The sequence below is a fragment of the Equus asinus genome, chromosome 5 (genome assembly GCF_041296235.1).
Source record: "Equus asinus isolate D_3611 breed Donkey chromosome 5, EquAss-T2T_v2, whole genome shotgun sequence".
Classification (NCBI taxonomy): Eukaryota; Metazoa; Chordata; class Mammalia; order Perissodactyla; family Equidae; genus Equus; species Equus asinus.
The window spans coordinates 72999110-73015108 of record NC_091794.1 but is presented as its reverse complement, the minus strand read 5'-3'; the positions used below and the strand labels follow the sequence as shown (position 1 = coordinate 73015108).

Below are 15999 nucleotides of genomic sequence, written 5' to 3'. Positions count from 1 at the left end.
GGTATTGAGGTCCCCTACTATTATTGAGTTGCTGTTAATTTCTCCTTTTAGGTCTGTTAATAGATGCTTTATGTACTTTGTGGCTCCTGTGTTAGGTGCATATATATTTATAATTGTTATGTCCTCCTGGTGGAGCGTCCCTTTGATCATTATATACTGCCCTCTTTGTCTCTCATTGCCTTTTTTATCTTGAAGTATGCTTTGTCTGATATAAGTATGGCAACATCTGCTTTCTTTTGTTTGCCATTAGCTGGAGTATCATCTTCCATCCCTTCACTCTGAGTCTGTGTTTGTATTTAGAGCTGAGATGTGTTTCCTGGAGGCAGCACATTGTGGGGTCTTGTTTTTTAATCTATCCAGCCACTTCATGTCTTTTGATTGGAGAATTCAATCCATTTACACTTAGAGTGATTATTGATATATGAGGGCTTAAGACTGCTATTGTATCACTAGTTTTCTGGTTATTCTGTATTTCCCTTGTTTCTCATCATGTGTATTTCCAACTGCCAGTTCAGTTTGATGTTTCTCTATGATGGTTTTCTCAGTTTTCTCTTTGTTTATCATTTGTCTGTTTGTTCTGATTTTTTGTTTAGTGGTTACCGTGAAGTTTGTATAAAAGATCTTGTAGATGAGATAGTCCATTTTCTGATAGCCTCTTATTTCCTTAGTCTAAGCATGTTCCATCCCTTTCCTCTTCTCCATCTAAGTTATTGTTGTCACAACTTATTCCATTTTGTGTTGTGAGTTTGTGATTAAAATAGTGATTATAGTTATTTTTCATGCTTTCTTTCCCTTTACCTTTAATGTTATAACTATTTGCTAACCTGTTCTGATAGAGAGCTGCAATTTTCTGATTTTTGTCTATCTATTTATCTCCTTGCTCAAGGCTTTGTAAATCCTTTCTTTTTTTTCAGGTGTGAGGGTCTTCTTGATCATTTCTTTGCGGGGGGGGTCATGTGGTGATGAACTCCCTCAACTTTTGTTTATCTGGGAAAGTTTTATTTCTCCATCATTTCTGAAGTATAGTTCCACTGGATAGAGTATTCTTTGCTGATAATTTTTGTCTTTAAGAAATTTGAATATATAATTCCACTCTCTCCTAGCCTGTAAGTTTTCTGCCAAGAAATTCACTGGAAGCCTGGTAGGAGTTCCTTTGTAGGTTATTTCCTTCTGCCTTGCTGCCCTTATTTTTTCCTTCTCATTGTTTTTTGCCAGTTTTACTACTATATGCCTTGGAGAAGGTATTTTTACATTGATGTAATTAGGAGTTCTATTAACTTCCTTTACATGTAATTCCAGCTCTTTCCCCAGGTTTGGGAAGTTCTAAGTTATTATTTCTTTGAACAAGCTCTCTGCTCCTTTCTCCCTCCCTTCTCCCTCTGGAATCCCTGTAATCCTTATGTCGCATTTCCTAACTGAGTAGGATATTTCTCAGAGAATTTCTTCATTTCTTTTTAGTCTTAGCTCTCTCTCCTCCATCTGAAATATTTCTATATTTCTGTCCTCTAAATTAATGATTTTGTCTACCATAATATCAGCTGTATTTTTTAAGGATTCTAGATTTTCCTTTATCTCATTCATTTTATATGTTTTAGAAATTTGTGTTTTTCAATGAATTCGTCTTTTTTACCTAAGTTGTTGAATTTATTGGCATAAAGTTTTTATAATATCCTCTTATTATCCTTCTAATATCTATAGAATCTTTACAGATGGCACTCTTTTTTTTTTCTTTGAGGAAGATTAGCCCTGAGCTAACATCTGCTGCCAATCCTCCTCTTTTTGCTGAGGAAGACTACCCTGAGCTAACATCCAAGCCCATCTTCCTCTACTTTATATGTGGGATGCCTGCCACAGCATGGTTTAACAGGAGTGCATAGGTCCATGCCTGGGATCTGAACTGGTGAACCCCAGGCTGCCAAAGCTGAACATGCTAACTTAACTGCTGTGCCACCAGGCCAGCCCCTAGAGATGTCACTCTTTTTATTCCTGATTATATTTCTCTTTTCCTAAATCAGTCTTCCTAGGAGTTTTCAATTTTATTATTCTTAGACCTTTCTTCTTGTATAATATAAACATTTAATATTCAAATTTCCTTCTAAGCACTGCTTTTGCCTCATCCTTCAAATTTTTGTTTTGTTTTTTATCATTATTCCATTCAAAATATTTTAAAATTTCCTTTCTTCATCTTTCATGAATTGACATTTTTGAAGAATACACACCAGTTATGTTATAGATCATAGACTGTTCCTGGTTTTGGCTTTTCTTGTGATCAGATTCACCTTATCACATCTGAAGGCACACAGTGTTCATCTGCTCTTCATTAGTGATTTTAGTTGATCACTAATCAAGATGATGTCTATTTTTCCTCACTGTATTATTCCTATTTTTACCCTGGCAATTAATAAACAATTTGTGTGGTGACACTTTGAAACAATGTAAATATCCTTCTCTTCATCAAACTCTACTTACTAGCTATATAAATTTTTCTTGCATGAGCCAATCTTTACAAAACTGTAGCAAAATGATGATTTTTCAATTCCGCCACTCCTATCCATATTAGTCATTTGGCTTTCTGCTGTAAGGAAGGAGCTCCCTTCTTCCTTATTTTATTTATTTTTTTATCAGTATAAACTCATGGATTTCTATTTTATTCAGCAGATTATAACCCATTACTCTCATTACTTTGATGCTCAAAGTTTCCCAAATTTTACCAGTGGGCACCCCTTCAAGATTATTTCTATGTCTTTTTGATATGTCCCCATCAATTTTTGAGTTATTACTTACTTCTGATACTATAACATCATTTTTAATGGTTGAAAGAATATTCGATGTATTAATATCTATATATCATCATACATTTAACTATTTCTTTACTCTTAGAATTTTAAATTGCAGGTTTTAAAAATGCTAAACAATGTGTGATGAACATTCTGGTAAACTCAAAATTATGTACTTGATAATAAATTTCTAGAAGTGATTTGTCAAATTGCCCTCCAGAAAAATTCTACCTATTTATATGTAGCAATACATAAGAATACCTATTTTGTCATTCTCTTATTTGGGGTAGAATTTTAATCAATCTAGGGCCTTACTCTGTCATTCCCAGACCAGCAATATCAGCATTACTTGGGAGCCTGTTAGAAATGCAGAATCTTAGACCCCACCCCAAACTACTAAGTCAGAATCTGCATTTTAACAAGCTCCACAGGTAATACATAGGCACATTAAATTCTGAGAGACAGTGTTCTAATATAATTTATATGGGAGTCACAAATTGAATTGGTTCTAAATCCAGGCAATTCAGTCAGGAGCTTATACTTGCATTTATATTATTAAAAGTTGAAAGTGACAAAGAAATAAAGTTGGTTATAAAAAAAGTGCCTATGTGTTATCCGATATATATGAATATATCATATATGTATGTATACCCTATATGTATGTATATCCTAAGTTAGCCTTTTGGGGGACAGGGCAATGCAGATCAGCACAGAATACTAACATTGTTCCCCCAGAACACAACACGAGACAATGTTATTATCTCTCCAGCCTCATCTTCATCTACTCCATCCCAACACCCTATGTACTAGCCCATTGTTTGTCTAGTGGTCTAAGGCAAACCTGAATCAGAATCACTTGCAGAGTGTGTTACAATGCGTACTCCCAACCCTCACTCTCAGAGACTCTGTTTTGGTTGGGTCTGATATTATGTCCAAGAATCAGCATTTTATCCAGCACACCAGGTGATTCTGATGCTCTGAAGTTTGAGAACTACTACACCACCCACTTCCTAGAACGCATCTGGAATGTATTGTTTAAACAAATGTTTTATTTGCTTCAAAAGAATAGTTGCATTTTTATAAAAGCCTTCAGCCAGAATTCACTTTTTATTGTTGATGGTTAATGAAATAAATAAGTCTAGGAATTCTGATTGCTTTTTTAGCCCTTTCTAGTTCTAACCAAGTGCCTCTAAGTGAGGATGGAGAGAAACAATCCTGTTGAACTCTATTTCACCCTTTCATTCCCTATCCTGGAGACTACCTTCTTGAATTAATTCACATTCTTTTCAGATGATACCTCAACAATTTTCTGTCAATATTGTTTGGTGAAATAGATTCATATCATAGAAAAAACCATGATTCCATCAAAATGTTATTATGATGTTAAAATATTACTATATGTCAAATATATTCTTAAAATTATATAAAAACTATTCAGTTTTTAAAATACAAATAACATTTTTTTATGTAGGAGGAGCAAAGAAGAAAAGAAACAGCACCCATAAAAGGTACTTTTTCTCAACAATTTATTAGAAGAAATTGTCATTAACTTATAGCAATTCACATCTTAAAGAATCAAGAGGCTATCCTAAATGTTATCTAAATTTTTTTAAAACCATGAAAATTCAAGGAAAATATTAATTTATTAGTGTATGAATGGGCATATATTCTTTAGAAAACAAAACTTGCAATGTCATATCTTAAATTGTGAAATTTTAATTCTTGCCCCTTATTTATACCCAAAGGTATCACAGTCCCTGCCATATAGTAATGCCAGAGGGTCAAAAGACATAAGTGTTTTGTAAGCCTTTAGATACTGCGTATTATGTCTTATATCTTGAAACTTTACCCTCCTACATAATTTTAGAAATGCTGAATATAAAATGTAATAAGATATTTAAAACAGCTTTAAAAATTAATGTTATACATTAATATCAAAAGTTAATATGTAAAATATTATAAAAGATATTTTAGGGCATTGTATAAAGGTGATATTTTCTAGTACTAACTGTGCAGCATAAATAATGGAAAAAGTATGAAACTTAGAGTAACAAAAATCTAGACTGAAGTCTATTTTGCATCTGATTTGCAATGAGTCGTTTCCTCAAGTCTCAGTTTTCTCTTTTGTGAAATGGTGTTAATAACTACCTTGAAGAATTATTGAGAGGATGAATGAGATACGGAAGTATACCAAACTGCTTTGTAAATTGTAGGGCACTATAGGAATGTTAGTTGTTACTTTTATTGGTGTAAAGCCAACCCATAGGCCCCTCCCACTGTGAACCAAACATTTTGTAATCTGCCTACTTAAGGAGGCAGGTATTTTTTAAATTTGTTTTTTAAATGAGGCACTATGTAGCTATAAATGGTTAAGAAACTATCCGCCTTTTCTAATTTTAAGGGACATTCCAGAACTGAGATTTCTAGCCTGTTTAGAATCTTCTCCTGTTAATATAGTTTGATTTTATTTAGAATAGGCTTTTCTGCTCTTGATTATCATGAAAATATTTCTAATTCCCAGTTACATATTTAGCATTGTACAGATGATGATAGCAACTCAGAATTTTCACTACAGCATCATCCTGTCCATCATAACCCTAAAAAGAGTCTGAATTTTAAAAAGAAACATTGTCCTTATAATTAAGATTTGTCTCATGAATATGTAATATTCATAGTAAATCTGGTTTTCTTTTACAGCAATTAAAGGTCACTCTAAAGATGGATTCTGCCTTACAATAAAAAAGGTCACTCGTGACCCCTCAGAGTCCAGCTTGACAACAAATCGCAGCAGTGTTACCTTAGGCTTATCAGCATTACCATCTGATTCTCACTACAGCCAAAGCATAGAAGCAGCTGATGACTGGTTTTCTGATGATTCTCTAGCAAGAAAGAGCTCGCCAATGCCTCTTCTCAGGGAACCTCTAATGGAAAAAGTATTTTCATACCTGTCAACCATTTCATTAGAAGACTGTCCTGAAAATGTACTGAATATGGCGCTTTATGATAATCAAAAAGATGACAGCATTAAGGAAGTATTTTCACGAGGAAATGCAGAGGTGGAAATACAAAACCTTCAACATAATATTGAATGACTTTTCTTTTGAAACTTTGTATACACTGAAATCATGTAAAGTTAAAACTGAATTACCAGCTTCCGAGTCTCTTAACATGTCCATGCTAATATTGCTTTTCCTGTTCTTTACCGTGGAGTGGTCCTACTTGCCTCGCCGGTTCTTCTTTCTAGAAAGAAAATTACAGGAAGAACTAGAGTGATATGAACATTAAGCTTAACTCCTTGTATCTCATCAAAGGACATAATATATAATACAAGTGATTTCAACATACAGGAGAAATACTTTAAGAAATCTTCAGCACAAACATTTTTGAATAAAATATTCACAGCATTTCCTTATGCTTTTGACATTTTCAATTTTATTTCAATGTGGGTCAGGCTGGACAGAATACTTCCATCAGCTTTTCTGGGTTTTAAATACATAAATCACCTACCATTCAAATCTTGTTATGTCATGATTTGGGTAAGCAATATAATTTTGCTCCTCCAGGAGAACCTGGAACACTGTGATGAACCCAGAAAAGAATTTTTCTTTGCCCTCTTCTATGTCTGTTTTGCAGAATGGCCCCCCAACTCTTAGCCCTCTGTGATAAAAATGTGAGCAGCTGTGTTCATAGGTACCTGACTCAAGCTAGGTGAATCAGAGCTCCTCTCTAATCTGAGAGACCCTTGATCAAATTTCTATTCATGGTTCTGAGGGATTTTTGACATTCACCATATAATTAATCCTGTTTTTCCCTTTCTCCTAAACACTCTCCATGTAATTAGTCCCTTTTTTCTTTCTCTTGGGAAAAACAATTAATTAACAAAGTATAATATTACCTTTTGTGCTTGAATTACTCATACCACGACCTGTACTTATCTTCCCAAGAAGTAAATCATGTCTATTACAATAAATGGAAAGAAACTTGTCTCAAATGAGATAGTAGCATTACCCAGGCCTATCATTTCTGTCCCAGAGGAAATATTAAAAAGGATTAGAACACCTCTCTCTTTTCAAGCACCTGGTCATTTCTACCGGTTGGCCTGTGAGAACATCTTATGGGTTGTGAGAACATCTCTCTATATCCACTCCTAAATCTAAATAAGCTACTTCAGCTCAAGGTCTGTAAGGAGCAGTAAAAAAAATTTTAATTGGTCTCTGTCTCTTGCTGTTTACCAACTTCTGTCTTACTGCCTATCCCAGAGAAGAAAGTCATCTCTAATTTTGGTCAGATCCTAAAACTTCCCTAGGAATTTGGGGTTGGAGATGGAGAGTCTAGCTTTGGTCTTACTAGTCTCTGGAAAAGAGGAAACATAAATTGGGGAGCTGTGGGGCTGTGGGATGCCATGTCCCACCTTGTGGTTTGGAAAGAAAAAACAGCAAATCTGCAATGAGAGAGCAGTGAAGCGTTTGCAAACTGAAAAGTAGAGATGAGAGATCGGAAAAATGTCATTCCTGACTTTCTAACAGGGCTCCATTCCTTTGCTCCAGCCCTGCATGAAGGCCACCCCTGGCTTGGTAAGGCACCTTTGTATCCTCGTTGTAAATTCCCCTTTATGCTTAAGTTAGCAAGGTTTGATTTCTATTACTGGCCACCATCCCTGAGGCCTGTTTGTAACTGTTGTTGGCTTTAGTACGATACCTTTGTAATTTTATAATGAATTATCCTTTTTGTATAAACTAGAAAGAGTTTCGTTTCAGTTACTACAACCAAAGCATCCTGACCCAATTCTTGTTATGAATGAGAAATAAAAGAGATCTGTGCTTACAAAGAAATTGTTATAATATAATGATATAATAAACTGAATTTATTTCTTCAAAACCTAACACATTTACTTGTTCATTAATATGTTACTCTATATCATTGGTGTATACATTGTTCTCTTTGAAAAGCCTAATGAGCAGTACATATGAAATTACACTAGTGTAAAATAACCTTACTTTTAAGAACTACGAAGGATCTCACCATCCATGCCAGCTGACAAGTTAGCCTGCAACAATTTCATGTCTCTTGGGTCAGTGAGAAAGAACAGTTTAGTATTCATAGCATTAGCAGTACCCAAAATATCGTGATTTTTGCATCATTTCATGAGCCCCAGTTCCAACAGGGTAGTGCAAAGAGGCCCAAATAATGCCTGCACGGTGGATTTCATAGCAGGAAAGGAAAGGAACTTGATTTTAGGGAACCAAGTTTTTTATAATGGGCAGTAAGCACACTCTTTGCACCATAAGAAGGTGCATTGTATCTCTCAAGGCTGTTTTCTATATAAACATCCTTGAAAAGATAGTTTGGGAGTCTGTGTCTCTGCTCACAAGCATGCAGAAATACAAAAAAATCCATAATTAGCATTGCCATAGGGTATTAGTTACAGTTCTTTTGATCACAAATACCTGAAAACCAACTCAAATTAGCTTAGGAAGAAAATAATTTATTTTGTAAATAGAATCCAAATAATGGTTGAACAACTAAAGGCAGGAAGCACAAGGTTATAACTGGACCTCAGGAGCAGAAGGAATAGCCTCAAATTCTATCAAGATTTCTCTATTTGTACCAGTCAGGCTTCAATGAGGGAAAATGATAAAGGACTTATTATAGGAATACCTTACACAATTGTAGGGAAGTGAAGGTTCAGGAGAGAAGTTGGAGAGTCAGAGAAGAAGTTGCCAGTTAATCCAAGAAGCCACCTTGTCCAACTGCCACAATAAGGGTGGAAAGGCTTGTGGGAATGTCTACAGGAAGCTGTGCCTCTGGACAGCAACTGCCTTGACAGTGTGCTGCCAAGCATCTGGTGTGGCCCTGGGGCCACTGTTTGTCAACAGGGTCAGCAATTAGGAGGAAGAGCTGGACATTGGGAAGAAGAGCTGGACACATGGCAGAGGAGAGTGAGGACAATTTGGAACCTACTGTTCTCTCTGCAGTCTGTTACCACATCTAAGCATGATGACCTTCACACAGTAATGGTTTCTACTTAAATTATGCCTTCCAAATATTGCACAAATTCCTCTTTAGGTCGACTTTAACCTGGAATCGTACAGGAAAATGGATACTGGGAAACAGTTCTAGCTTAATGAGTCAAAGTACAAACCATCATTCATCATCAATTTGGCTTTCATTTACACTTTAACCATATTTAAAACTTCCAAATAAAAATGATAGCAATCATGTTCCCATCTTACATGATACATTATCCCTCCCATAATAAAAAATGCACCAACTCTTTCTCCAAAGGAGGATACAAAGTCCCACATGTCACTTTATCCATCTTTGAGTGATGTTCGTTTCTCTTCTATGATTCACAGCCTTCTATTGACTATTCTGTAACCCGAATAATGAAATATAAGGTTAGCCACTGTTAACATATGCTAGATAGCAGTGGAATGAAATAGGGAAAGAAAAGAAAAAGACTTGATATATATACTCATTTCAAAGTAAGAGTAAAATGCCCATAACTACTACCATCATTTCTATAACTTGTAACATGGTCACAACTGAGATAGAAAGAAAGAAAATTCACTACTGGATTACTGGGAGTAATACAAGAGTCACTAACATTTTTACCAATTCTTTCTCAGACTTGAAAATCCTTACTGTAAAACAACCAGCACCATATCTTTGTTGTTGAGTGTATACCTCACCCTGGAGGACATTACCTGGGCCATGCAAAGTATTGCTAGCCAGGGAGCACTAAAACTGGGTCTTCAAAAGGTCTCCCACTGAAAGGGGCAAAGATGTGGAGATTAAACAACATGCTACTGAAGAAAAAATGGATCATTGGAGAAATCAATTATTATCTGGAGACAAGTGAAAATGAAAACACACCATACCAACTCATTTGGGATGCAGCAAAAGCGGTTCTGAGAGGGAAATTCATTGCAATACAGGCTCACCTCAACAAACAACAAAAACCTCAAATAAGCAACCTCAAACTACACCTAAAAGAATTAGAAAAAGAAGGACAAACAAAGCCCAAAGTCAGTAGAAGGAGGGAAATTATAAAAATTAGAGCAGAAATAAATCAAAACAAAAAAGACAGTAGAAAGGATCAATGAAACAGAGCTGGTTCTTCAAGAAAATAAACAAAATTGACAAACCCTTAGCCAGGTTCACTAAGAAAAAAAGAGAGAAGACTCAAATAAATAAAATTTAGACATGAAAAAGCAGAAATTACAATGGATACCACAGAAATACAAAAGGTGATAAGAGAATACTATGAAAACTATATGATATGCCAACAAATTGGACAACCTAGAAGAAAGAGATAAATTCCTAGACTCTTACAAACTCCCAAAACTGAAGAAGGAATAGAGAATCTGAATAGACCAATCACAAGTAAAGAGATTAAAACAGCAGTCAAAAACCTCCCCAAAAATAAAAGTCCAGGACCAGACAGCTTCTCTGGAGAATTCTACCAAACTTGCAAAGAAAAAGTTAATACCTGTCCTTCTCAAACTATTCCAGAAAATTGAGGAAGATGGAATGCTTTCTAACACGTTCTACAAGGCCAACATCACCCTGATCCCAAAGCCAGACAAGGAAAACACAAAGAAGGAAAGTTAGAGGCCAATATCACTGATGAACATAGATGCAAAAATCCTCAACAAAATAATGGCAAATCGAATATAGCAACACATTAAAAAGATCATACACCATGATCAAGTGGGATTTATACCAGGGACACAGGGATGGTTCAACATCCACACGTCAATCAATGTGATACACCATGGTAACAAAATGAGGAACAAAACCCACATGATCGTCTCAATAGACACAGAGAAAGCATTTGACAAGATCCAACATCCATTTATGATAAAAACAATCAATAAAATGGGTATAGAAGGAAAGTACCTCAACATAATAAAGGCCATTTATGACAAACCCACAGCCAACATCACACACAGTGGGGAAAAACAGACAGCCATCTCTCTGAGAACAGGAACAAAACAAGGGTGCCCACTCTGACCACTCTTATTAAACACAGTACTAGAGGTTTTGGCTGGAGCAATTAGGCAAGAAAAAGAAATGAAAGGAATCTAAATAGGAAATGAAGTGAAACTCCTGCTGTTTGCAGACAACATGATTTTATACATAGAAAACCCTAAAAAATTCCATCAGAAAGCTACTAGAAATAATCAACAATTAGAACAAAGTTGTAGGGTACAAAATCAACTTACATAAATCAGTTGAATTTCCATATTCTAATAACAGACTAACAGAAAGAGAACTCAAGAAGACAATCTCATTTACAATCACAACAAAAAGAATAAAATATCTTGGAATAAATTTAATTAAGGAAGTGAAAGATGTATACAATTAAAACTACAAGACTTCCCTGAAAGAAACTGATGATGACATAGATAGAAAGACATTCCATGCACATGAATTGGAAGAATAAATGTAGTTAAATGGTCCATATTATCTAAAGCAATCTAGAAATTCAGTGCAATCCCAATGACTCTCTTCACAGAAACAGAACAAAGAATCCTAAAATTCATATGGGGCAACAAAAGACCCCAAATTGCTAAAGTAATCCTGAGAAAAAACAACAAAGCTGGAGGCATCACAATCCATGACTTCAAAATATACTACAAAGCCATCATAATCAAAACAGCATGGTACTGGTACAAAAACAGGCACACAGATCAATGGAACAGAATTGAAAGCCCAGAAATAAAAACCACACATCTACAGCTAATCTTCAGCAAAGGAGCTGAGAACATACGGTGGAGAAAGGAAAGTCTCTTCAACAAACAGTGTTAGGAAAACTGGACAGCCACATGTGAAAGAATGAAAGTAGGCCGTTCTCTTACGTCATTCACAAAAATCAACTCAAAATGCATCAAAGACTTGAAGATAAGACCTGAAACCATAAAACTTCTAGAAGAAAATATAGGACATACACTCTTTGGCATTGGTCTCAAAAGGATCTTTTTGGACACTATGTCTTCTAGGACAAGGGAAACAAAAGAAAAAATAAACAAATGAGGCTTCATCAGACTAAAGAGCTTCTATAAGGGAAGGGAAACCAGGATTGAAATGAAAAGACAACCCACCAAGTGGGAAAAAATATTTGCAAATCATATATCCAACAAAGGGTTAATCTTCATAATACATAAAGAACTCACACAAGTCAACAACAAAAAACCAAACAACCTGATCCAAAAATGGGCAGAGAATATGAACAGACATTTCTCCAGAGAAGATAATACAAATGGCCAATAGGCACATGAAAAGATGCTCATCATTGCTGATCATCAGGGAAATGCAAATCAAAAGTACAATGAGATATCATCTTACACCCATTAGAATGGCTATAATAACCAAGACAAAAAGTAAAAAATGTTGGAGAGGTTGTGGAGAAAAAGGAATCCTTATACAGTGCTGGTGGGCACGCAAACTGGTTCAGCCACTATGGAAAACAGTATGGAGATTTCTCAAAAAAACAAAAATAGAAATACCATATGACCCAGCTATCCCACTACTGGGTACCTATCCAAAGAACTTGAAATCAGCAACTCAATGAGACTTACGCAGCCCTATGTTCATTGAGCATTATTCACAATAGCCAAGACATGGAAGGAACCTAAGTGCCCATCAAATGATGACTGGATAAAGAAGATATGGTATGTATATACAATAGAATACTACTCAGCCATAAAGTGACAAAATCGTCCCATTCACAACAACATGGATGGAACTTGAGGGTATTATGTCAAGGGAAATAAGCCAGATAGAGAAAGACAAACACTGTATGATTCCAATCATATGTGGAAGATAAACAAACACATGGACAAAGAGAACAGATTAGTGGTTACTGGGGGAAGAGGGATGGGGGTTAGGCACAAAGGATGAAGTGGCACACCTATAAGATGGCTGACAAATAATAATGTACAACTGAAATTTCACAATGTTATAAACTATCATAACCTCAATAAAAAAGTATAAATAAACAAAAATAATTTAGACTATCTCAAAAAAAAAAAAAGGCCTCCCACCATTGCATCAGGCTCTCGCTTCAAGTAATGGGAAAAAATGGTAAGAAAAGTGAATTCCATGCGAATGAACCCACCGACACACCTCATTTGATGTGAAGTACAATTATTTCCCGGTCAGAAGGAATCCTTTCAGAATACCATGATGATGAATAAGGTACACCGAAGCCTTTGGACAGCAGTAATGGGAGAAGCATTTGCGGTCTGGAAAAGAAAATCCATACCCAAAGTAAGTGTATATTCCAGTGAGAATAAAGGTGATGTTTTTCTCAAGGTAGAAGTGGTCCAATATAATCAACCTGTCACCAGATGGCTGACTCATTCTCCCCAGGGAATGGAGAGCCAGTGTTGGTCTCTGCTATTGGCAAGTTGGACTTTCAGAAGTGGCTGTAGGCATAACAGCCTTAGTGAGTGGCAATCCATGTTGCTCAGCCCATGAGTAACCTTCATCCCTTCCACCAAGACCACTTTGTTTATGAGTCCACTGGGCAAGGAGAAAAGCGGCTGTTGAAAGAGGCTGACTGACATCCATGGAACAAATCATCTTGTCCACTTGATCATTAACATCTTCTTCTTATATTGCTCTTTGGGGAGCATTTACATGGGTCTCAAATTTATCTTCAAATTCTGTGGCCATTCAGAGAAATTTACCTACATATATCTTTCCTAGACTCTTGTCACTAATTTTACAATCGTACTCCTTACAGTTCCCAACCACCCAGCCAAACCATTAGCCACTACCAATGAATCAGTGAAAACCTATATCTCTGAACATTTATCCTTCCAGGCTATACAACTGGGTCATTGCTCAAAGTTATGCCTACTGAGACTTACTTTCACCACTCCCCATTAGGGCCATATATGAGCAGGGCCATGGCATTCTAGCTATGAATTTTAAGATGATGCTGGCATATCATGCAGAACTATCTTTAAACTGGGCTCACATATTTTCTTCCTTAGTCAACTGGTGACAGGTAACTCCACTTGACGCCATAGATATGTGTTGAGAGAGAGAAGACCATCTAGCAGGAATAAGAGCCATTGTTGTATTAACCATTTCCTCAAGCAATTTCTTTATGCCTTCAAAATCTGCTCAAATCCAATTGTATATGTCCTAATGCCATTTGTGATCGAGTGCAGATCTACATGCCTAACTTTATGTCTCAGCGAATCAGCACCCAGTTCATGGTGAGGAGCTCAACTCAAAGGTAACTTGGTGGCCATGGTCACATGTTAAGTCTCTACTACTCTAACAGCAAGCCAGAAAGTGTTTTCAAAAGAATAATAACTATTGGCAGGTGATAACATAGCTTTGTTTGGAATCCTATAGTCTTTCACTAACCTATAGTTGCCTACTAACGTCTCCATACTGAATCCCTATCTGCTACAGACACTTCAGTTAGGATGGGTCTGCTGGGCCACATGGCACAAGTGGCAGAACAACTAATTTGGCAGCCTGGACCTGTTGCAGAGTCTTCTATTCTTCTGGGCCACATTCAGAACTGGAACTCTTTCAGGCTACTCAGCAAATGGATCAGAGCAGCTCAGCCAAATGAGGTATATGTTGCCTCCAATATCCAAAGGAGCTCACTAGGCATTGTGTCTCTTTCTTAGAGGCTGGAGAAGTGAGTTGCAGCAATTAGTCTTTCACCTTGGAAAAAATATCCAGACATGCTCCAGACCAATAGAAACCTAGTAATTTTTTAAAATTAATTAATTGATTTTTTAATTGCAGTAACATTGGATTATAACATCGTATAGCTTTCGGATGTACATCATAATATATTCCAAATTCTGTGTAGATTACATCATGTTCACCAGGCAAAAACAAATTATAGTCCATCCCCTCACATGTGAGCCTAATCACCCCTTTTGCTCTCCACCCCCCATGGTAACCACCAATCCATTCTCTCTTGCTATGTGTTTGATTGTCGTTGTTTTTATCTTCTACTTATGAGTGAGATCATATGGTATTTGACTTTTTCCCTCTGACTCATTTCACTCAGTATAATACCCTCAAGGTCCATTCATTTTGTCACAAAAGGCCGGATTTCATCATTTCTTATTGCTGAGTAGTATTCCATTGTGTATAAATACCACATCTTCTTTATCCATTCGTCCCTTGATGGGTACCTAGGTTGCTTCCAAATCTTGGCTATTGTGAATAATGCTGCAATGAACATAGGGGTGCAGGTTATCTTTATGCCTTTGCGTTATCAAGTTCTTTGGATAAATATGCAGCAGTGGAATAGCTGGATCATATGGTAGATCTATTCTTAATTTTCTGAGGAAACTGCATACTGCTTTCCATAGTGGCTGCACCAGTTTGCACTCCCACCAGCAGTGAACAAGGGTTCCCATCCCTCCACACCCTCTCCAACATTTGTTGTTTCCTGTCTTGTTAATTATAGCCATTCTGATAGGAGTGAGGTGATACCTCATTGTAGTTTTCATTTGCATTTCCCTGATAGCTAATGATGTTGAGCATCTTTTCATATGCCTGTTGGCCATCCGTGTATCTTCTTTGAAGAAATCTCTGTTCAGATCTTTTGCCCACTTTTTAATTGAGTTGTTAGTTTTTTTTGTTGTTGAGCTGTATGAGTCCTTTGTATATTTTGGATATTAACCCCTTGTCCGATATATGGTTTGCAAATATCTTCTCCCAATTGTTAAGTTGTCTTTTCGTTTTGTTGATGGTTTCCTTTGCTGTGCAGAAGCTTTTCAGTTTGATGTAGTCCCATTTGTTCATTTTTTCTTTTGTTTCCCTTGCCCGGTCAGACATGGTACTTGAAAAAATGCTGCTAAGACCGATGTCAAAGAGCGTACTGCCTATGTTTTCTTCCAGAAGTTTCAAGGTTTTGGGTCTTACATGAAGTCTTTAACCCATTTTGAGTTGATTTTTGTGCAAAAATAGTGTAAGGGAATGGTCTACTTTCATTCTTTTGCATGTGGCTGTCCAGTTTTCCCAACACCATTTATTGAAGAGACTCTCCTTTCTCCATGGTATGCTCTTGTTCCCTTGTCGAATGTTAGTTGTCCATAAATGTGTGGGTTTATTTCTGGGCTCTCGATTCTGTTCCATTGATCTGTGTGTCTGTTTTTGTGCCAGTACCATGCTGTTTTGGTTACTATGGCTTTGTAGCATATTTTGAAATCAGGGAGTGTGATACCTCCAG

The 15999-nt window shown here is 36.4% G+C and overlaps 1 protein-coding gene across 1 annotated transcript in view; it reads left to right on the top strand.

The window, feature by feature from the left end:
• Positions 1–7658, top strand: part of C5H1orf185 (chromosome 5 C1orf185 homolog) — a 52148-nt gene extending 44490 nt beyond the window's left edge. Inside the window, exons 6-7 of the mRNA XM_070509960.1 lie at positions 4249–4285; positions 5475–7658. Coding sequence (XP_070366061.1) covers positions 4249–4285; positions 5475–5869 — 432 coding nt within the window. The 3' untranslated portion in view covers positions 5870–7658. The remainder of the gene's footprint in view (positions 1–4248; positions 4286–5474) is intronic.
• Positions 7659–15999: the final 8341 nt, after the last annotated feature.